At 38.4% G+C, this 23849-nt stretch overlaps 1 protein-coding gene across 2 annotated transcripts in view; it reads right to left on the bottom strand.

Moving 5' to 3' along the window:
* The window catches only part of LOC101861518, a 31557-nt gene extending 9090 nt beyond the window's left edge, over positions 1 to 22467 (bottom strand). For both annotated transcript variants that reach the window (XR_004858697.1, XM_013084496.2), the window contains exons 1-20: positions 22043 to 22467; positions 19222 to 19788; positions 18462 to 18624; positions 16957 to 17114; positions 16011 to 16135; positions 14044 to 14178; positions 13535 to 13681; positions 12413 to 12499; positions 11183 to 11371; positions 10900 to 11016; positions 10114 to 10257; positions 9491 to 9697; positions 7668 to 7832; positions 6524 to 6653; positions 5842 to 5999; positions 5052 to 5132; positions 4666 to 4845; positions 4051 to 4123; positions 2534 to 2692; positions 897 to 1070 (exon numbers count right to left, since the gene is read on the bottom strand). Coding sequence is in view for 1 of the 2 variants with exons in the window: in XM_013084496.2 (XP_012939950.2) it covers positions 897 to 1070; positions 2534 to 2692; positions 4051 to 4123; positions 4666 to 4845; positions 5052 to 5132; positions 5842 to 5999; positions 6524 to 6653; positions 7668 to 7832; positions 9491 to 9697; positions 10114 to 10257; positions 10900 to 11016; positions 11183 to 11371; positions 12413 to 12499; positions 13535 to 13681; positions 14044 to 14178; positions 16011 to 16135; positions 16957 to 17114; positions 18462 to 18624; positions 19222 to 19690 (3061 nt within the window). In the remaining variant the exon portion in view is untranslated. The remainder of the gene's footprint in view (positions 1 to 896; positions 1071 to 2533; positions 2693 to 4050; positions 4124 to 4665; positions 4846 to 5051; positions 5133 to 5841; positions 6000 to 6523; positions 6654 to 7667; positions 7833 to 9490; positions 9698 to 10113; positions 10258 to 10899; positions 11017 to 11182; positions 11372 to 12412; positions 12500 to 13534; positions 13682 to 14043; positions 14179 to 16010; positions 16136 to 16956; positions 17115 to 18461; positions 18625 to 19221; positions 19789 to 22042) is intronic.
* Between the last annotated feature and the right edge of the window lie 1382 nt (positions 22468 to 23849).

A 23849-nucleotide genomic window follows, 5' to 3' on the forward strand; every position in this document is an offset into this window, starting at 1 on the left:
CCACCCCCTTACCTCCTTTGCCCCCTCCTATGGGCTCCTGACTCTTTCTGCAGCCTTTTTTTCCACTCTGGAATTGAACTTGGGTCTCCTAAATGTGACAGTAAAATGTCTAACTGCTACACCACTTTTTCCCCTGCTCTACACTTCTCCTCCCTCTGAGACGAAACCCTAAGATTATACTCTATGGAACAAATCAATATATACTATGGAACAACCAGAAAACATACTAAATGGACAAACAGAAAATATACAATATGGATCAAACAGAATATACTTTCAGGTACAAATGGAGAACATACACAATACACATATGGAGTGCGTTTAAAGGATACTTTAAGGAACAAATAGAAAATATACTCTACGGAACAAAGAGAGAATACACTCTATGGAACAAAGAGAGAATATATTCCATGGAATACAACAGAAATTCTAAAGAAGATAAACAATATGCTCTCTAGAACAAACAGAAAATACAGTTGAAATTGTCCAAAATGGTCACCCATTGTCGAGGAGATAAGTGATTGTCTTCGACAGGGAGGTATCCTGGGCAGCGTCATTATGATAAAGGAAAAAAAAAAGCAAAAAAAAGCAAAAAAAAGCGGAGGAAGGAGCAGGTCATTTGTACACATGATTGCCTTGGACAGGTGGCCATTACAGCTGGTTTGAACGTTTACCCTAATAAATAAATCAAATCCTTAGTGTAACACTCTGCCATACGCCATTTTGAAAAAAGATGTATGACTGAGTTTTATACTGAGCTGTAGAAATGGAACTGAGAATACACCCCATGAAAGTCTTAAAAAATGAGAAGGGAAGGACTGGTTTATGTTTCTGAAACAAGGAGACTGGACTGGATCTTGCGGATGACAGCAGGTCTGAGAACATACAGCACTGACCTTTGGCTCTGGTGATAAGCTCTACAATATCCGGCGCCGGCAGCTGCTGCAGGTGGTGCAGCAGGACGTCCACAGACATGGCCGTGTTGCCGGAGCTGACGATCCAGTCTGTGAGAAGGGCTAGCGAGGGGTTCAAGTCCTCATTCAGCAAGTCGATACGACCTTGTTTGTAACCTGAAAGAGCCACGTCAATATATTATGTTACTACCTTTTTCTCAGAAATGAGGGAACAAATTAATGAATGGTATAGTATAACACAAAAACAAAAACAATAAGATTTTCTATGCAACAGCAGAAACTCAAACCACATAAAATATGAGTTTTTTTCTGTTCCTAAAGAAAACCCCATTAAATTATGAAATTTTAAATCCTTGTTTTCCTAATATTATAAAAAGTTGTAGCAGGACTTATTAGTCAGGATCACTGGCGTGTAATTTTTGTACACAAACTTTTGATACCTTGGAGAACAAGAATAATTCCTATTCAAAACAATAATCATCAGTTTTGTCCTATCTATAATATTTGCTCCAAGTACTTTTTCCTCCTCCCACTACAAAGTAATCTTTCATCCACAATATCCACCTACAGCCTCAAAACAGTCAAATTAGCCTTTTCATCTTGAAACTCCAGTAAGCATGTTCTCCCCCCACCCCCTTTGCTCTCTAATAAGAACATTGGCCTGTAAAGCATCCTATTCGTTACCTAACAAAAGCTCATTACTGGCCTCAAAAGTTTTAATTTAGTATCAAATGTCAAGTTAAACAGTTTGCACAATACTAAAATAAAAGAAGCATCCAACTGCTCAGAAAGTTTTAATAAAATAAACACACCACTGGAACTTAACTGGAAAGCTAATGATTCAAATTGGAGAATGGGTGAACAAATGTGAGAGATGTGTGACTGGCTGTATTTTAAGTCCCCAAACTGTCCATTGATGAGTATCAACTACACAGACCAGGGGAAGGAAGTAATGGAACATGATTTTCATAGCTCCTTGCAATACTAATGGGGATAGTGCTCGTTTTACAGAGCAAATTAAAATCTAAATACGTGTCATGATGAAGTGGAATCAGGCACTCGTCAATTTTTGGGTGGTAAGTGGGGTTATTGGTATCATCTTAAAGCTTGTTCATTTGACTATCTTTCCAGCAAAAAATACCCATCTGCCATAAATAGAAGTCGAGGTATTTGCGATTGAAGGAGATGAGGGGGTCTCCTGCTTTCAAAAGTAAAATTAGCGAGAAAATGGTGGCTAAAGTTTGGAGACTTCCATAGCTTTCGAGTCTTTGGAAACTGAAAATTTACATTTTCTTAGTGCCTGTAATCAAGGTTTTTAGTAAAATCCACAAAGAAATGTGTTTTTAAATAGACATAAAAGGAGTTGAGCCAATAAACACAAATTTAATAAAAATTGCCCAACTGACATAAAATGCTGTTTTCTTTGATTTCATTATTTTGCCAAGCCCCTGATTTCACAACGATGCTACACATATAACCAGTGTGTCTTCTTGTGGAAAAAAGTACTCAAATATATTTTCATAGCTTTTACTTCTTTCAAGCAACAATATCTCAACCTTGAAAAGGATACCAGACAAACAAATAAAACAAACAAACAAACAAACATGCTAAGTACTCACCCATGTGCTGTGCTAGGGCTATCCAGCCCTGGTTCTCTGGTGCTCCGTTGAGGAGTTTTGCAGCCCCCTTCAGCCAGCTGGGCAGGTTGGGAATGTTTCTTTCTATGTTGCCTCGCCCCTGCTCTATGGTCACCGGGTTCAAGATCGGTTCTTTAAACTCTGTGGAAAAAACAAATGCAATAGAAGAAATTAAATGCATTCACTGCTCATATCTTTAGTCAGAAGTTGGTTCTGAATACTGTATAATTGATTACTACTAGAATAGAACTTAAAACACAAATGAAACATCTAAGCTTAGTAAGAAATAGTTGTGTGATCTATGATCTTGCAAATGCTAAAACTAACAAACTGACATGATTTTCCAGTCTTCCCATCTAGAAGAAGGGAGAAAAGTTAGTGTTAAGAGGAGACAATGTTATACCCCCACTGGGGATCTCAACCCACAACTTAAACCGCTTGACTCCAGCAGTCCAGCTGCGAACTGGAAAAAAAAAAGACTGAACGTAATAACAACCGAATGCTTCAAACTGAGGAAATCAATATGAGGCTAATGTTTTCTCAAGGGGATGGCGAGCTTAACTGATGTTTACACAGCATAGCAGCCATATTTTGCCTTAAACAGATAGGGTCTCTGATGGTAAATGTTTCACACCCAACTGACACAATACAAATAATTCAAAAGGCAAGCTACTTTCACCTTGCCAGTCAGAGCCACTTCAAGCTGAGTGGAAACAATATCTCAGCAAAGAGACAGAAATACTGGATAAAATCATTTTCCCACATACGAAATGAACCAACACCTTCAGCATTTATTGGCAAAGAGCCCAACCGATATATCACAGATGCTGGTTGCCATGAACAGTTTTGGAAAATAATAACTAACAACATAAAAAGCACACATCAACCACTTGTCTGAAGGCATATTCAAAGTCTGCTACTACCCAGTGCCCATTGTCATGATCAGTTCCGTTCGATTTGGTTTGCTAGCCAGATTGAGGGCGTTAAGCTATTATCGTGGCTCAAACCAGTTGCTTGACTCGTCGCCTAAAAAACAAACGTGTTTGTTTTCAAGTGACGAGACGGAGATCGGTTGGCAACCAGTTTGTACTAGAGAAAGGATCCCCCCATGGGCACTCCATATAACATTTGTTAATGTTAAAATATTATACACAGCAATGGTCTTTAGACTGTTTACTATACTATCTCATTAAAAAGAGCACTTTGAAAAAGGCAGAGGGCAACAGAGTAAGATAGCAAAGCATCCATGTGAAATAGGGATGGGCTAAAAGATATAAGAAGACAATAGAGATGCTGCGAGTAGTGTAGGTGTGCATGGTGGGAGGGAGGGGAAGGAGGGGAGGGGGAAGAACGAGAGAGAGAGAGAGAGAGAGAGAGAGGGAGGGAGGGAGGGAGGGAGAGGGAGAGGGAGAGGGAGAGAGAGAGAGAGAGAGAGAGAGAGAGAGAGAGAGAGAGAGAGAGAGAGAGAGAGAGAGAGAGAGAGAGAGAGAGTGTGTCACCTTGCTGGTGTGATTCAGGAAACCATTTCTTGAAGGCATCTGTCTTAACTCTCCTGTGTTCACAACACACCACCTGATAAATGCAATTGACATAAATGTATTTAGTGTGAGTATGTGTTTTTACATGTGTTGGGGGGGGGGGGGACAATGACAGTGCAATCAAGGGAGGTCTACGGGTAACAATTAAGTCTAATGGATAAGGCATTCAACATAATATGTCCTTGTCCCCCTGAGGTCAATTATATCTTCACACAAAAAGTCAAAGTCAAACATGTATAACAAATTAAGAAATAGAGATTTTTGATCAATTCATGTGAGTAGAATTACAGAACCTTCCAAAAAATGGCACAACCACACTGCATGCCTGTCCCAAGTTTTAGTTCAGTATTTTTTTTAAGGGTGAAACATTAATCGTATGAGTTGTCATTGAAATGTGTTAGTAAATAAGACATATTAAGCTGCATATATATTTATCTAAAAGTCTGGTTCTGAACAGAAGTAACCAGAAATGATTTGATGCACATATTATGCACATGTGTCAAGCATTCCAAAAATTTTCCATATGAGGATGCATAAAATTGTCTTATTGCTTGTTTTTCATTTCTTCTTCCTCACCTGGTTGCTTAGACATTCGTCCAAGTCAAGGAAATGCATACATTCCTCCATCTGACAGCTGTCCTGGTTGTGAAGAAGACACGGCCGTCCACATGGACATACAAAGCACATGTTGTAAGCCAAGCGTTTCATCCACATGCTGCGTAGATCCACAAGACATGACTCCAGAAAGTTGCGAACCTGGAAATAGACAGCACACTGTGTATCAGAATTCTATTTCATTACATGTACATGCCTTGTTTGTTCAATGAATGACCTCATATTATGTGTTAGCAGTGAGGGAGAGGGAGAGGGAGAGGGAGAGAGAGAGAGAGAGAGGGGGGGGGGGAAGTATGTATTTGTTGTCTCACTCAGAACAGTTATCAAAAACATCCAGTCAAACTCACCTTAGCCACCACATGAGGGGAAGGGCTTGAGTTTCGCTTAGAAGACGTCGCTTCTTTGTCTTTGACATGCATTACTAGGACCTGAAAGCATACAACAAAACTGGTGAGAAGCTAGAATATGATTTAGGTGATTTAGGTCCAAATCCCTATGTGGAAACAATCTGTGCCTTATTAAACTATTTCTAGAAGTTATGGAGTTGAAAGATGAAATAGACACCACCATAACGTTTCATTATTCTACTTTTTTGAAAAGTCTGAAACAATATTATGCTTCATTTACTTTTATGTCTGCAAAAAGGTTTCTATAAATGCTACAGTATACGACCTGTTCAGACAAGTTCTGTCATAGGACAATTTTGATCTCATGCAGGTATATATTAACACCATCAACACTTCCAGCTGTGTCCAGTCACACACAAAAGAATACATCCTTTTTATTCAACCACAGTAAATTTTTCACATACCAAAGGCAACAAAATAAGAAGGCACTGACATTCTCATTTTTACTGACGTAGATGTGAGAAAACTCTGATCTTGCCAGGTGTCACATTCCCAACCCAGATCTTTTCACCACAGAAAAGATTTTTTACAGGGATGAATTTCGCAGCCCAAAAAGGTAGAAAAATAAAAAGTTTTACTTTCCTCTCTGGGCAAATGAGGGAAACAAAATTAAAATTCTTTCAAATCTGAAAATAAAAGCAAAAAGAATGTGACATTGAACACAAAAATAAAATGAAAATGTTAGAATTTCCATTTCATATTCCTCTGTGTTAATGAGGCCTGCGCCTACCTTGATGCGGTGTAGATGTGGTGCACACATCTCAAGCAGAAGGTCGTGATCTGGGTCTACAAAGACTCGTGCTAGGCCCCGTGCCAGAAATAGATCACGACCACCATGTTCCTGGGACCAGCTAATCACACGGGCTTGGATGCGATGAAACAGACCATCTGAAATAATCATAGTATAGTCAACTAAATACACAATAATTTTTATAACAGACATAAATTGTTTTAACTCCTTCTTATGACACGCACAAATGATATAACTTCTTTAAAAGCTAACTTGAAAATACTATAAAGCATATCTCACGACTTTCCGCAAAATTTAAAAGAAAAACAAAAATAAAAATAAATGCATGTTACCCAGATCATTTGAGTAAACAGATTTACAATAACAAGATCACAGGTTCTATTCCTGTTCCGTTAAGTACGGTGTCATATAATCCGCAAAGATAATTTGGCATTATATTTCCTTCAGTTCATTCAACTTTGCCAGCAGTAGAGACAAAAATATGTAAAAGATAAACTTTTAATATTTAACAGGCTGTTGCTCTATTGGTCCCTCCTGGGACTGGGATGGTACATTGAAATGAATAAACCAATCAAGGAATTTATTGGGAACCAAATGAGCTTTGAATGGGGTGAAATTCACGACCTTTTGGAAAAAGACAAATCACCATAAATGTACACACCTGGCAAAAATCCACCAAAATCCACAAAAAACTGAGCATCGTGCACTGTTTGTGCATAAACTTTTTTCTTGTCTTTATAAGAACCAAATCGCATTGGCACATAGTAGTTTTTACTTGTCTGTCTGTAAGTCTGTGAATGAAGAGGGGGAAAAAAAAGGACAATATTGAAAAAAGTGTTTTGAAGTACAAATAATGTCATACGAGACAGTTCAGTCCAAAAAGAATATTAAAGTATTCAGTCAGTATGGTCACCTTCACCTTCACCTAAATCAACGAGAATAATAAGCAATAACGTAACACTTTTATTTTCAAACCTGCACCGGGGGGGTGCAAAAAAAAATGCTCGTCAGACACGCCTTTCATTTCTTCTACTAGATTTCCTAAAAGGGAAGCTATGAAATGATGATAAAAATAGATTGAAGACATTACGCAGAGGCCTCATTTTTGTTTCTAACAAATAAAATGTGGTGTCAGTGCCTGGGTCAGCAGTCAGCCCAAGCCTCCATCTCTACTTTCAATTTCTTTTGCTTCTCTCTGCTCTAATTTACTGCCATTTCAAGCTACACCACTGAGCCAGATACTGTGACTACTAAGGATCCTGGTAACATTCTCAAATGTGATGATAAGTCAAACGTTATTATACATATATTATTACTATTTGCTTTTTTTTGCTTTTCTTTGGACCTTAGGCTGCACCATTCCAGATGGTCAGCTGACTCCACTCAGAAGGTCTTGCTCTCTTCCAAGATTAAGAATAGTCCTATCTTTATGTCTTAAACTAGGTCTAGAGATGAGAAGTCTATTGCTCTCTCTTTTTATTTTTCTTAATCTTTAGATTTAAATATACCTGAAAAATGACTTCTTTTAATCATATTTATGACACAAAATGCAACTGAAATAAAGCACCAAAAATTTTTTTTAAAAATACAGCATAGGGTTAGAATAAAAATATATTGGCCTGACTAGTTGTTGTAGGGAGGGTGTTAACAATTATTTATGTGGGTAGCTGTTTAACAGCAAAAGTTAACAATTATTTACCAAAGCTGAATAACTGTATAGGTATAGCAGGAAAAGTTAACAGGGGCAGCTGTATTACCAGAAGTCCTAAATATGTACTGTGGTAGGAGTTGAACAATTTATTCACCTGTCCTGCAGGAGGCAATCGGGGACAAATCAAGTCAAACTTCGACATCAGCGCCAAAAGGAAGGGTTGATGGTCAGACATGTCTGACCAGATCACGGGCAGCAAACTCTCGTCCAGGACTCCGTGATCTATCAGCTGGGCCCACTTGTCCGACAACAAGTTCCACTGAAAAAGAGAAAGAAAACAAAAGGTACAGCAAAATTACAGTACATTTGTTTGACAAAAAAAAAATTCCTCTTACGAGGAGAAAGAAAATGGCCTCAGCAATGACATTCTGGTTGGCTTTCTGGATAAAATCGTTTTACTAAAGAAGAGAAAGAATACTGTAAGGCAAAATTATGATATTATTTTTTTAAAACAAATGTTGTTGTTGTTGTTATCGATCCAGAAACAGCTGAGCTCTCGCCCTTCTGTCCAATGCCATGTAGTGATAAGTGCAGGTCTGCTGCAGTTGCTGTAATGTTCCATAGAGTGTGTTGTCTATGTTAGGTCTCGGAGGGAGAAGGGTAGCTCTGATGTCATTTAGGGCTGTGCAGTAGAACAGGTGATGCTCCACAGTCTCATATGCATAGTCACACAAGGGACACATTGGGGGAAGTTCTGGGTTTATTCTGTTCAGGTGGAAGTTGAGCTGTATATGTTCTGTTCGTAGGCGGAAGATCGTGGTCTGTTTCTTTCTCTGAGGGCGGTTGATATTGTCATTCCTTATTGTTGTAGTCATATGTTTGAAAACTGCTCTGCCTGTCTTTCCCAGGGCCCATCTGTTCATCCAATCTTGTTTGTTGTTGCTTTTGATGATTTGTTTTGCAGTGTTGTATGAAGTTGGAGTGTTGGGTTGTTCCTGTCTAGATCCCCGTTTGGCGAGTGTGTCTGCTCTGTCATTTCCAGGTATGGCTGAGTGTCCGGGGACCCACTGCATTACTAGGTTGATGCCACAGAATGTTATCAGATGATTGGATCCAAACAGTATATGGGTCAAATCTTGGTTTAGATGATGGTCATTTTCTATGGCTTGTAATACTGATAGTGAGTCAGTGAAAATCACAATACTCTGTGCTTTTCCAGGATGAGTGTCAAAAACTGCGGAGATGGTATAAAAATTATGAAAAAAGATTCCGAAAAATGCCATCATAGCAAACTCACAATAAGTTCATGTGTCAACAAATTTCACAAACATAGAGAAAGAATAATATGCACAGTGCAACAAACAAATGGTATGCTTGAGTGATAAAAAAGTCACTAATGAAGTGAAAGAATTCAACAAAAGAGAATCTTTACTGTCAGGGAAAAAGTGGTCATGAAAGGTGTGGAAAAAATATTTTCTGATATCTACCCTGGAACATAAGTAGAATCATTTTTACTCTAGAAGTAACGAAAAGAAATAAAATATCTGTAAAATTTCAATAAATAATAGAGGTAATGAGACACAAAACAACACAAATTATTGTGAACTAGGGGGCCATCTCGAGGAGGGAATACTTCAAGATAAAAAGAACTTCAAAATACTTACCTGAGGATCTTTTAACCCATACCGCAGCTGATAAGTGCCAAAATTGAATTAACATCGAGTGTAATAAAGAAATAATTCAATTTGCTAAATCTGTAAACCTTGTTTAGTCTAAAAGACAGAAACTGGACTAATAATGATGTCCCAATGACTCTCTGTGGAACCATATGAACCATAATACTGATTGTATTTTAAAATATAAGCCTGGGGTCCAAAATTCCGGAATTAAATACCAATCTAGCTTATCCCTCTTGGAACAAGCACTTTAACACAAAAGTATGCCCATTGACTAGTGGAGGGCTATATTCTTTCTTACCTGCTCCTTTGGTGGAAAACTGGCAGTGACCTTGTGGAACATGGAGATGAGCCACTGTGGGTTGAGGACCACTGTGTTGCTGAGCACTGGGTCACTGGTCATCTGACTGCCATAGTGGACCAGGGAGCCAATGTCGTGATAAAACTGCAGTAATGCTTTCACTTCTGCCGGGCCGCTGATCCTGTGGTTAACTGCCAGCTCATACACCTGGGTCCGTGAGGAATCAAAATTCATTTTACTTCTTTTCAAAATTGGAAGTAATCTGAATTTGTACTCTTCAAACAGACTCTTTTGATTGAAACAAGGAAACATAAGCCCCAATTTTGTGGACTACAAGGCGTCCTGGTTTACAGGACCCACCTCTTCCATTTAGTTTGAAAAAAAGATCAGATCTTATTCAGGTACACTGGAACTCTATCCGACAACTTCACTCACCACATTTTGAAAAAAGTCCATACTAATTCCCACACAACATGAAACCACATACAATTTTCATTACGACTAAAAAAACAAACCAGTACACATTTTCAAATAGATCCCTCACTGCCCCTAGCCCCATAACTTCCTGCTTTATGAATTAACTCTACAAAAAGTGATTCATTTAAGAAAATGGTGTGTCAAACCTGGTCAAATGAGGCAAAGTTCACTCCAGCATCTGCCTGCACAGTAAAATCCTGCTCAAATCGCAGCCACTTTAGAGGTAGATGTTCTCCGACATAAGGCTGTTGGCCGGCAACACGCTCCACATCTTGGCGCAACTCGTTGAGCTGCATTGATGAAAGGAGAAAAGAAGAAAACTTTGAGGTGGCCATTCAAGCCAATCTTTCCTTTTTCTTCTACGTCTCAACTTCGTCATTCTGAAGTTGGCTCAGAAAGAAAAGAATCAAAGCACCTGATTCCTACATGATCTAGACAGTATCAATACATGATCTAGATAGTATCAATAGGAGCATGAAACATCTGCACAGGAACAAATAAGTCTTAATTAGCTAAACTGCCTTTAACATTAGCTATCATATACTATTTGTATTACACATCTTAAAGTACCCTTCAGCCTTGACATGCAAATGCTCGAGCTGTGCCCACTCAGCTTTTCTATTTAACAATTACAATTTTTGTTTGTTCACAGTTATATTGGTGGTGTGGCAGAGCCAATTGAACACCTACTTTGTATTGATGATTACGAGATAAGAGTGATAAGTGGCGCCAACAAGAATGATAAAACATGCATCCATGAAGTATTCGCTACCATTCAATATTCCCTTTTCACACTATGAATAGCTCAGGGGGCATATTACCCTTGAAGTGCAGCAGATAATTTTGATAGAAATTGGCAGTAGGCTGTCACAACGAGCTCCCCTTTACCTATTTGAAATTCACAGCAAAGTGAAAGGTGATTCTCTACTTACCTTTGGATCTTCTTCTGACTCTGGTGCGTTCTCGACTGCATAGAAAGGCAACACAAGGTGCTGGACATAGGGCTTGCCCAGGACAAACTCGCGGATTACAGCAAACTTTTCCTCAACCTTAAAAGAAAAACCGTGAAATTAGGAATCAAAGTAAAAGGCACCATAGGTTCTTTTAAAAGTTGAGGAAAGAGAACGGAAATAAGAATGGGAACAAAAGACTTCAATAAGAACGGCAGAACTCTTCTTTTTCTTATTAGTAATATCATTCATTGCGACAACTCACCATCTGATCTCTGACTTCAGGGTCTGGATGGACACTGTCTCTGTGGGTCCCCACGATGAAGATAGGAGGAGACAGCTGGGTGTTATCCACCTTGTTACTTGAGTTTTCAGCAGCATGGGCGTGTATAGATCTCATCCAGAAATCCATATACTGTAGAGTGGTCATTGTATTGTTGTTCTTCCCAGAAGTCTGAGAGAGGAGAAATAGGTCAATACATTGATTTGTTTACCCAATGCAAATTATGTAAAAAGAAAATTTCCCCCAAAATAACTCATGATCTTTTTCAGAATTTATCAATCAAACACAAACCCTCCCACCACAACAAATAATTATGGCTCATTGACACAACTTTCGTTTAGAAGGGGTTTCTGTATTAGTTCCCTTCTAGAAATTGGACCGAAGCTGGAGAAAAGCTGAGCTGGTAACATCAGCAGCAACTAACTGAGTTAAGTGTATAAAAGTATTTTCATTTCCTTGTGATGAATTAGGTTTTGATTAATGGAGCAAAAAAAAAAGCCCTGATGTAATGCTTAACTCTTTATCCCCGGCAAGCCGCTCCCAGCAGCTCGCAGTCATAACCACTGTGCCGGTGAGCTGCTGGCAGCTCAGCTCATTCCTTTATGACGACTTCGACATCAAATTACTTTTCGGCAATTGCCGAAAACAGGTCTCTTATGCTGGAAGTTCATTCATTAGATGAAGAACTATCTAACCAGGTTTGCTAGTTTCGATTTAATTACCCATTTAATGACGTTCTTGTCATTTTTAGATTTAGCACCAAAGCAGGGCCTGGGCAAAGTGTGTTTACCCCCCTCGGAGATAAGGAGTTAAGTTAAGCCACTGTTCCTGCTCAAGGTGAAAAACACAATAAAAATGTACAGAGAAAATGGTAAGTTGCATATACTCTGAAATAAGAATTTTCAGCCTTTGGTTAGTCACATGTCATTTCTGACAGTTCAGGCCCATCTTCCAAAATAGCATTACAGGATCCGATAACTTTTCAGCCAACTAAATTACCATTGATAGACTATCAGTTTAAAAACCCTGTCTTTTACCACATGAAATAAAACAGACGTGCATAAATGAAAAAATGTTTTTTTTGCCAAACCTAAGAAAAAGACAATTAAAACAAAAATGTTCCTTCGTGGGCCAAGCATACTTTTCAGGGTAGAAAACATTCAAAACATCGTCACACACAAAGATATACTACTACACTTCAACTCTTCTTACTTTGTCTACAGATTCGGGTCGGTTTTCAGTGAGATCATCACAGAGGTTGAACACTATACAGTAAACAGCTCGGTGAGTCAGGAACACCTGGAACGACAATGACAAAGCAAATTGAGATTTACAATAACAGGAAGCAACACAAAGATTCATGAGAATATATAGCCAAATAATTGAGTGAAAAACTTTATAGAGGATTCTAAAGTAAAAACGGCATTTTGAAAATGATATTTATACACAACTATAAAGTCAAACAGTTTCTAAGACACATTATTCAAAATATAATAAAAGAATATAAAAAAGAAATAATAGTTGTATTTATATAGCCCATATCCATGCTCTTCATCATGCTCTATGCTCTTTAGAACCAATATGGATTTCTTAGATACATCATTTACAGTAAAAAAAGAAAACATTTCTATGAAACATCACTGAAGGGCAATAAGAAAGAAGAAATTAGTTGGGCATATCCCTTAAAACAAATGTGAAACAAAAGAGCACCTTGGACACAATATTTGTGACACCTTCAGACAGAGACACCACCAGGCACTCTGAAAAACTTTCAGCTTCTTTTGTAATTTAGCACAGGTAAAAGTAGTCAATATTCCACAGACTAAAAAACTTTCAAGCTGCTATTACATCACCATTGCCAAACCTCAACAGTGAAATATCCAAGTTCACCTTTATTTTTTCCCCAACTACCAATTGCTAATGGAAATACGTAAGCGTAAACACTAAACATCATCAACAAAAATTCAAAAAGATCAAGTTCTTAAGATTGGTAGGGGGTATTGATGAAAAATTGTCACCCAACCAAAAAAAAAAGAAGCAATTTTTAAAAGATATAGCCAAACACATTAAATTTTTTTAATGTGAAAATGAAAATAATGATAAATCCCTTATCTGCAATCAGAAAGACACAAAGTCTGTGTTCTTTCATTGATCCGTCTCTGTGTAGAGGAAGCAATGATGGAGGAGGGATAACTTCATACCAAGGGGAAATGTGACACAAACACCCGGTCAGTGACAACATTATTTACAATAGATCCTTTCATTCTTTGTTCAATAATTAATTCAACATAACTGACACAAAGTTTTGCAGGCAACACATGACAACAAGCAAACCTGATGTGTGGTGTAGTACGCGGCCTGGCCAGCAAAGTCCCAGATATTGAGCACCACCCTCTGCTCCTGCAACTGTTTCTCCGCCAAACCCTGAGGATCTTCCCCATCTTTTCTTGCCCCTTGGTTTTTCTTCTGTTGTAGGATCTCCTGCATATCCAATGTACAATATTAAATAAAAGGTGAACAATGAAATAAGAAAATAAAAATGCCATTAAGAATTATAAATAATTCAGAGGAATTTTTTTCAAATACAGTAAACATTACAGAAATTACACAATGCCCCTTCCCCCATTCCCCAATTTTTAAAAAGAGGGTCCAAATATCATGAGAAGTTTGAAAAGTAAATTACTATTACTGAACAAAAGATTTTTTTAATGTATTATAAAAAAAATAGAACAAGGTTTCCAACTCAGAAATAAATAATACATCAATAAAGTAGGTAAAAGAGGTAAAATTATTGTGTAAAAGATTGTGCTGACACATTTTAAATCAAAAGATTGACATTATACCTGGACTAGATCCACAACATGATCGGGAACCTCTTGGTGCATGCTGGGTAGGGTTTTCATCTCATGGAGCAGATCATCCTTATTAACACTTTCTTGGAAATTCATGGTTTTGTTGATTGTTGGGTCTGTCTTGACCTGTGACAAAAGAGAACATTTGGTTCAGAGGCAGTTTTCTTTGCAGTACACAACAAAAAATATATTTTAGGTTTCCTTGTAATTTAGATACCTCTAGAGACAGTGACTTGATCTCATCTAATGGTTGAGATGTGATGGCCACAATCATACCTCTTTGAACACAGAACAATGTTCACAGTCTTAGTTGGGACTCACAGAGGAACAATTTCAGAGTTCATTGGTGTTTCACACTACTTCTTCATTTCTTTATTAATATCTGTGTGTTGTCTAGTTTGATCAATGTGTGTTTACATCAGGTCTTTTGAAGGGACGATTTTAAAATTTTGTTTCGGTTGACAACAGGTGTACACACAACAATGGCATCTGGATCACAATAGCAGCCTAAGCCTTGGAGAATTACATTAGAAAGTGTAGTGGAATATATAGTAGAGACTGAAGATTCTATTGATAGCTTTACTAGCTGTATACATCTAGAACTAAAGCTGCTAAACAGCTATGAAGATTGTACACAGATCTAGAAGGGAATCAGATTTCAATTTTTTGCCATCATCTGTGAATTCTGTGTCTATTATAGCTTTACTCAACAAAAGCAAGACATGTATTCATGATTCTTATATTTTCTGTGTCAGCATGCTATTTCATTCAATTTAATATATGATATGACTAAATTATTATGTGTCACGACGAGGTGGAATCAGGCACTCGTCAATCTTCGGGCATGTGGAGTTATTGGTATCATCTGAAAGCCGATTTATTTGCCTTGCTTCCAAAGAAATAACTATTCATCTATCTTGAATAGAATACAAAATATTTGCGATTGAAGGAGGTGAGGTCGCCTGGTTTCAGTGGTGAAATTAACAAGAAAACGACTGCCAAAGTTTGGTAACTCCAATAGCTAAAGAAAACGGAAAAATGACACATTTTGTGTCTTTAATCAATATTTTTCAATAAAATTCACAGGGAAATGTGTTTTTATATGGACATAAAAGGGGTTGAGCCAAAGCATAAAAATTCAATAAAAATTTCCAAACTTGCGGAAAAATGCCTTTTTCTAAGATTTCGTTATTTAGACGAGTGCCTGATTTCACCATGATGCCTCACATATTTCTTTAAATCTTGGTCTTGGAACAGCTGTTTATGTAATCTATGATGAAGGATATGAATTTCACCCCACAAATTCCTGGAAAATGTGCATAAAACTCTGTGCTTAAAGAGAAGTTTGCAGATGCAATTCCCATACTGGCAGAATAGGAAGATCTTTGGGAAACGCATTCCCCCTCAGCTTAATCAGCTCAAACATGGCAAAAGGCTCCTTGTCAAAATGTTGGGTGGCATTTATAAAAATAACTGTGCTTGAGCACCTAACACTATGACTCTCCCTCATTGAATGTCCTCTCAGTGGGACAGTGATAGTAAATTGGACTAACAGGCTGGCCAAGGGAGCCACTCCCAATTTATGCAAGTCTTAGACTGGAAGTGATAGAAGACAATAAACTGCTATTCCCTGTGTGCTTCCCAGGCAGCCGAGATTGTTTGAGATTGCTATTAGGTCTGCTGGGATTATAATAAAGATTGTAAAGCACATAAAGCTTGTTGTTAAGCAGGATTATGTGTGATACAAATGATCCATTACCACTTTCTTAAGATTTCTCCATTGTTCTCAACAGCATGTGTCAAGAAAACAATACAACTATATAACTAACTTGGTGCAGAAAGGGTTAATTTGCAGAATTTATCATCTCTTCCCCCACACTTGTTGGACATCAGCACCTCACAAAACAAACTGCTTATAGACCTAAAGATACTATGTTAATTCAAGACGGGGTACACACAGAGTCTCTTCTTCCTCCAGCTGTCTGGCCAGGTTCAGCCTTTTCCCTTCTCACAGCCATCAGCTCCTGTGCAATGTTTGCAGCCACAGCACGGATGTACTCCTCCTCCAGACCTTCTGCATTACCTGAGGAAACCACGCACAGCACACAAAACATGTCATATCCCTATAATTGCTCACTAATAACTTTCATTTATGAAATCAGATAATTCTACTAGGGGACCTGAACTGCTTTGTACATATCCTAGTCCATACTTTCTTTTGAAGGAAATAATTGTATTTCAAATTTTTTAATATGTAATTTTTCACTTTTGAACTCAATCTTTGACAAAACGTTACCATATATCTTTTAAAACAAAAATTTGGTCTAAACATTTTTTAGAGTTATCTATTTACATTTCATATAGATATTTTGTGGTAGTTACTCGAGAGATAAGCACTTAAATAAAACCACTAACTGTCAAACCTTTCACAACAAAAAGAAAACCACCAAAGTGTAATGAATATTTTACTGCACCAACTCTAGCACAATGTCTTTTTAACGGAACAATCAACACATCCCCTGTGAGCAGCATTGCTACCCTCAACCATTTAATAAATGGCACCATAAGCTGTTTCAATGCCACTTGGCCACTGATGTGCTTTAAGATTACCTGCAAACATTCATCAACTGAAAATCAAGCCTCATGGCTTCATGTGCTGAGGGAAAATGTGTATTCATCAGTGGCAGCACTACACAATGGTAGAACACTTCCATACAGATAAAATGCAAACCATATAGGTATCAATGGAACAAAAGGTTCTCAGCAAAAGCACTATCTTAAATCGAGATAAAATAACACTTTTTTAAATCTATAAAAAATACATGGGAACAAATGGCTTACAGTAAACTATACTTGTGACAACACACACACACATACACACACAAGTACTGCTGGAGGACCAACCTAAAACTCCCAGGTCCACTGAGTCCAGCAGCTTCTCTCGCCGCACGGTCTCATCACCCTTGATGGCCAGCTTCCAAGAGGACCTGTTGCTGGTCAGTGAGAAGGAGCACGAAGCTGACAGGTCTATGCCCTCTGTTGTCTCCTCTGTCTCGTTATGACTGAACAAGAGAACATTATATATTTTTATTGCAGTTTTCTGAGCCTGTGAACAGTTTTAGGAAATCGATGAGTTTTTAGAAAATGACTTCTTGCCTGAAACCAACGTTTCTAAATTTCAATTTGGGTTAAGTGCTCAAAATTGATGTTGAAGACACTCTTTCCAGTACATGCTCGTCTGAGCAGCATATGTAACATAACAATGTGAATACGATGAAATATTCGAGGTGATAACTGTTAAAATAGAAAATAAATTAAGTATTGAAAGGACGCTCAGTACATCTAAGCACAAGAAGACCAAATTGAACAATTATTATTTACACAAGAAATTTGTGTTATTCATACCATTCTGCTGATTTGTGCAAACTTCTTTGTATAGCTGTGCATTGTGAATCACTGCATCATACACATGAATGTAACGCAAATCTCATTAGAATGAAAAATACGGCTGTTCTACTTAGAGCTTTTTTTCTCACGCAAAGCTTTAGTAACCCACCAAACCAGTGTCTGTGGTGTAGGAGTAAGGCTATTTGCTGTTGCAAGTAAAAGAATAATAATAAATAATAAACAGCATTTGTATACCGCATGTCCCCACTAGAAAGCAAGCTCTATGCGCTTCACACTATATTATAATTATTACCGCAGCAGACCATAGAACACTCAGAAACATTCTCAGCTTTCCGGGAAGCATGCAGTGCAAGCAGCTGGTTAAGCACTCAAACACTAACAAACTGATAAGATCTTTCACTGTCTATAGCTGGGTACCCATTCCCACCTAGGTGAAGAGGGGAAAATTCGTGTAAAGTGCCTTTCCCAAGGACACAACTTCGAGCCCGCGGCTCTAACCCCCGAACCCGCAACCTCAAGATTAGGAGTCCGGTAGCCTAACCACTAGGCCACCGACGCCACAAGAAGAGAGTATGATTTCTACGTGAGTACATCTTTATCGAGTATCTCTGTCAATCTGCAGAGATGCTGTTTCTCACACAGTCTGGGTTGGACCTGACAGGCCAGGTTGAACCAGTCTGCTTCTAAAATGATTGAAACAGTGTTGATTGTGGGCTGGCCAGGCGTAAATTACAATTACGTCGAACCTGTCATATCATTTACTGCCAACATAGCCATTGTAACCCAGTCTCTATTTTCATGACGCCAAACTAAAAAACCACTTAATCATTGTCAGTGCCCCAACCTCGTTGTTATGATGATTGTGCATAAATTAAAACCATTCTTATACTTCAGACACAAGCACATTTGGGATGAAAGTACAACACTCATCACGGTTATCCCACAGTCAGAGCTGTAGACGAAGTGGAGAAACAAAACAATAACCACAAGATCATAATTACCACTGTCCTAAGAGGGATCTCTTCAGACTGGTCTTCCCAGCTCCCTCCTGGCCAACAAGCATGAGGCGAGATCTGAACACTGACTGTGTGCCCCAGATACAGGCCTGTTCATAGGCCTCAACTACTTCAGGGCCACGGGCTTGAATTTCTTTAGGAACATCATCTGATGTATGGATATGGAAAAACACATTTTTAAAAATCCACTGTCTTTGTTTGTTCTCAATTTCATTTTATAATCCTTTCAAGAATTTGTTTAAAGTGATGCAAACTCAAAGCATAGAGTATCAATATAAAACAATCAACTGTCCTTTGAAACAATCAACTGTCCTTTGAATGCATTAACATCAATGCTGGTCCCCTCAGTGCAGAATCCTGTTTCGACATAAAGACATAATTTATACACCTGAGCAGTCCTGTAATTGGTTGACAATATTATTACTGAAATAGTTTCAAAAACACTTGTGTCGTAAGTACATATAGAATATGTAAGTGCTCTTTTACATTACCATTGGCAGAGCGACTATCGTAAGCAGTACCAAATGTATAGAACTCTTCTGTAAGCTGTATTATTCCCCTATTATATTCGAATACAAATTATTTATGAACCACGGTGACTGTATCATGACAAGAAGACAAAAACATTTCATGTCAATATCAGCACCTGTAGCTTAAAGGCAGTGCATGTGTGCATGTGGTTAATGATGATTTCTACTGTAATGAATATTCTCTCTTTGAGAACTGCATATACACATATGCTCACCTGGCTGAATAAATGTCGCCTTGTTGGTATTGCCATAGATATCCAGAAGTAACCACAGGTTTTGATTGGTCGGCAGACCCAGAAGTAAAGCTCCTTTATGTTGCCCATTGATGAATAATTGAACCTGACCAAACGAGGTCAGATATACGGTCAGTCTACAGTCTGGTGTACATGTCAGAGACTCCCCCAAGACCCTGACCCAGAATCCTTGTCGGTTAGCTAGGTCTGGATACGCGAATCGAGGCAATTCCTCGGGAGCAAGTTTGCTGGGGTTGGAGGAGGTCACACCTATACGGATTCCACCACTCCATGTAGACAAGGAGCCCAGCTCCAAGCAAACCCGTTGGTTAATTTTGATGGGTTGCTCAGAGAAGGCCAAGCCATTGCAGAAGGTGTCCTCTTCTCTGGTGGCTGTACTGCTGCTTGAGGACAGGCGGACAGCCGAGCCATGAGTGCAGTGGAACCTCATTGAGCTGTACCACGTGTGGGGTAGAACTCACATCATCCAACTTCTAAGCCCAAAAGCCTCAGTTGGCAGGTGGGATGGCTCTCAACTGACATGTTATACTGAAAAGGTAAACATTTTGGAAGATTAAATGAGGAACATCAACAAAAGAGAAACTTACAAAAAAAGTATAATGACCTTGGTGTGACTGTAATTTCATCCAACACCTATGTTTAAAAAGCTCTTGTGGATGGTAGGATGGCTCTCAACTGACATGCTCCACAGAAACTGTTGGAAATTTGGAAGAATTAATAAGGACACAAACAAATGAGCTATAGAAAAATATAATGTTTTTGATGAAAATATAACTAAAGAAAAAAAAACTAACCAACAACAATGAGCAAAGGAAAGTTTTACACATTCTTCTGCATGCAGCATTTAATTGGTATCCAACAAGCTCAAGTGCTGCCAAGGGCTACATTCCAATTTAGTCACCAGTAAACTTATAATCTTCTGATGAAAATCCAGAAAAGTAACGAGGAGGGTCATTATTTTTTGTTACCAGCAAGACTTTCACCTTCACACCTTCACCTATCCTGTAGACTGGATGTCCGTCGGGGCGCTTTTGAAGATTTGGCCACCAGCTTCCTCCACTCCTTCCGGTCTTCAGCTTTCCTGAGCGCGTCTTTGAGATCCAGGCCTGTCCATTCCTCGATGTTGTCCTCCCAACTCTTCTTTGGTCTGCCTCTACTCCTTTTTCCCTGGATGCTGCCTTGCAGGATCATCTTGGCAAGGCCGGATCAATGGGTGATGTGTCTATACCAATGCAGTTTTTCCTGACCAGAGTGAGAAGGTCAGCATATGGTCCAATTTCATTTTTGATCTGTTGTTTGACTTCATCATTTGTGAAGTGATCTTTGTATCAGATACCAACGATTTTTCGGAAGCATCTCATCTCCACAGCTTTTTCCTACTTTCAAGGTCTGTATTCATGGTCCAGGATTCACATGCATGAACAAATACTGACATCACCAGGGAACGCATCAGTCTGATCTTTGATCTGATGGTAATATTTGTCATTCCAGATGGTTTTCAACTTGGTCATTGCTGCTGAAGTTTGCATTATTTTGGAGATTATTTCTGGTTTTAAATCCTTCGTGTGTGACTATTGCACCCAGGTATTTGAAGCTGCGTACGGTCTCAAGCCTCTTGTTGTTGACTTGGATGTCCACTGTATTGTTTTTGTTGCTGTTAGACATCAGTTTGGTCTTCTCAGCGCTGATTTCCATGCTGTAGAGAGGTCTTTTCAAGGCAGTCTATTAAGCTGACTAATTTTTGCTATTAAGCTGACTAATTCTTGCAGCAAGACTAGGTAGTGTAATTATTTGGGACAGAAACAACAACCATCTCAGATGCTAACGATACCATTCGAACTGATTGCAGACAATAAAGAAGATCTAAAAATCAACACAAATATTTAAATAAAGAAAAAAAACACAGTAGCAATGGAGGCCTAAAATAAATGCGAAGAAGACAAGACAGAGACAGTGCTGATACCTAAATTGCCAGTCAAAACAGCTGATCTTCAAATAGATGGCGAAAAAAATAGAGCATGTACATCAGTTCAAGTACTCAGATGAAATAATTTCTTTAAAAGCAAGGAGAAGCAACACAGAAACTGCAATAAGAAGTAGAGGGATTGTAAAAGTAAAGGTAAGGGAAATGAGCTAGTTGCTAACATCTTGCCAGATCTCACTACCACTCATGAGGCACTGTCAGCTGTACATCTTTTCCATATACAGATATAGAAGCGTTGACTATATTATATTATATAGACATCTTGAGAATAAAATCAATACCTTTGAAATGTGGTTTTATAAGAGAAAGGGCAGGATCAATCAAGTTACATGGCAAATTAATACAATTCAACTAACCAGGGTGTGGCATACAGAAGAAAAAAAAAGAGGGGGGGGGTCAAATTGGCTCTGATTTTCATCAGGATAAAATGTGGATGTAAAATCTAACACTGAAACTAGTGAAACTTAACACAACTAAAGATTTAATCTAAACCTCGATACTGCACCTAATAGCCTCAAAATGAAGAGCTAGATATCTAATAGACAAACGGTGTGCCGGTGTAACACTTTCCATCATCATTACTATTACTACTGTGATACTCTACGACTACTGAATTGAAAATCAATGCACGTAGGCTAGCGGCTTTTGGTCAAGTATTGTCTCTACTACTAATTATTTTTGTATAGATCTAGATCTAGATCTGGGTCAGGGCCTACTTCCGAGGGTGGACCAGTACAACACAATGACTCTCGATATGATGCTTTGTTTAAAAATACAACAGATCCATACAAAACGCACCTTCAAACATTCTATTAGAAATTGAACTCATTTTCTCTTGAAGTAGCCCTCCTACTCAGACATGACAGTTTCCAAGGAACGCCACAGGAAAAAGCCTCGGGTCGCTTAGACAGTTGTCAACAAGAGAGAGCGCTAAAAAAAAGAGAGTGATTTCCCTTCCCACTGCTGCCTTGTCAGTTGTCAGAGTAAAGTGCCCCATAGATTTAGCCAAGATCTCTACACGCTCACATTTTGTTTGTTAAACATTTTTCATCTTTTGTTGTTGTTGACAGTTTGACGTTCACCATACACGCTCAAATTTGTTTGTCAAACATTAGTTTGTGCCAAGAGTTTGTTGAGGACGGACCAACAGCGTTGGCTCTTGCGAAGAAAAAAAAGAAAGAAAGTGCGGCTCTGCGACCCGTGCCGGTGTTTCTTGACTACGCATTAAAAATTGACAAGGGCATTAAAAACAACAACAAACACACACACACACACACACACACACACACACACACACACACACACACACACAATGAAGGCTCGTAGATATATCATCTGCACCGGCCCCAAGGAGTTTAGAAACTAATCTTTTAATCTCCTTGACCGGCCCCCAGACATTTGAGAATTATCATCCAATTTCTTCAACTGCCTTCGAAAACTCGTCTGCATTGAGTTAATTTTCTTTTTCATTTCTTCTTTTGTGGCACCTGCATTCCCTGTATTTCAGCAGCAGAGCGTCATGTAGCCTCTTCAATTATTTTTTTTAAATCTCGGTCACTATATTATTCTTTACTTTTAACCTTCCATAGGTCAGGCCAACTCTGATACACTTCAATCGGCTTCAGATTTTTTTTTTCACCTTTTGATGGCGCCACGATGAGGTAAAAAAGTAGAATTTTTCTATCCGGCAGCAACTGAAAAAATAGGCTATAATGTTTGCACAAATGTTGACAGTTTGACAAAAAATATTAACTGAAAACAGATCCGTCAAATATTTGATATCAAATGCTTTTGACAATCAAACCTCCCAAAAATTTGTGTCAAACATATTTGATCAAAAACCATCAAACAAATTTGAACGTGTGTGGGGCTCTCGAGCCATACTACATGCCACGACTTTTGTGTAGGCTTACATTGTAATTAATCTTATTGAAAGAAATTGGTTGTCAACAAAAAGGAACGACAACAGCAAGCGTAAAAGTAACGATGAAAGCAAATGATTTAGCTACATATGAACCATAATATACAGCCTGAAAGAACAAAAATTTAATCTGTTGTACGGTACAGTATGATGCTGGTATTTATCTTCTTTTTCACAGTCCAGACAGTTCAATGATTATTTAATTAAAAGGAAGAAAAGAGAAAGAATATTAGGGACATTTGGAATCCAAATGCACAAACTTGTGAATACGAACACGCGGTTATGCTTGTATGTATTTGCGTGGGAGTGACGTGAGTGTATGTGAACGTCTGTAGACCAAGACAGAAATTCCTGTAGAGAAAACAAATTAATAAATGCTTCGGTGTAAACCCTCAAAATTCCACGCACCTGTGCTGGTAGCCAACTGCGATTTTTTTTTCTTGACAACGCCAATAGAATGTGCTAAAAACATGCCAGCTGCACTTTCAACAGATCCTATCCCTACCTTGAAGGGGAGAAAATACACTTAAACTGTAAATTAAGTGTGATTTCAAAGGACTAAAATTGAATATATTCTGAGATGTTAAGACAGTGACAGGGGGTCGTTTTGAGATTTACGCAGTTCAGTCACAATAATAAAATAATCATCCGTTTTTTATTGTGTGTGTGTGTGTGTGTGTGTGT

The sequence above is a fragment of the Aplysia californica genome, unplaced genomic scaffold (genome assembly GCF_000002075.1).
Source record: "Aplysia californica isolate F4 #8 unplaced genomic scaffold, AplCal3.0 scaffold00298, whole genome shotgun sequence".
Lineage (NCBI taxonomy): Eukaryota > Metazoa > Mollusca > Gastropoda > Aplysiida > Aplysiidae > Aplysia > Aplysia californica.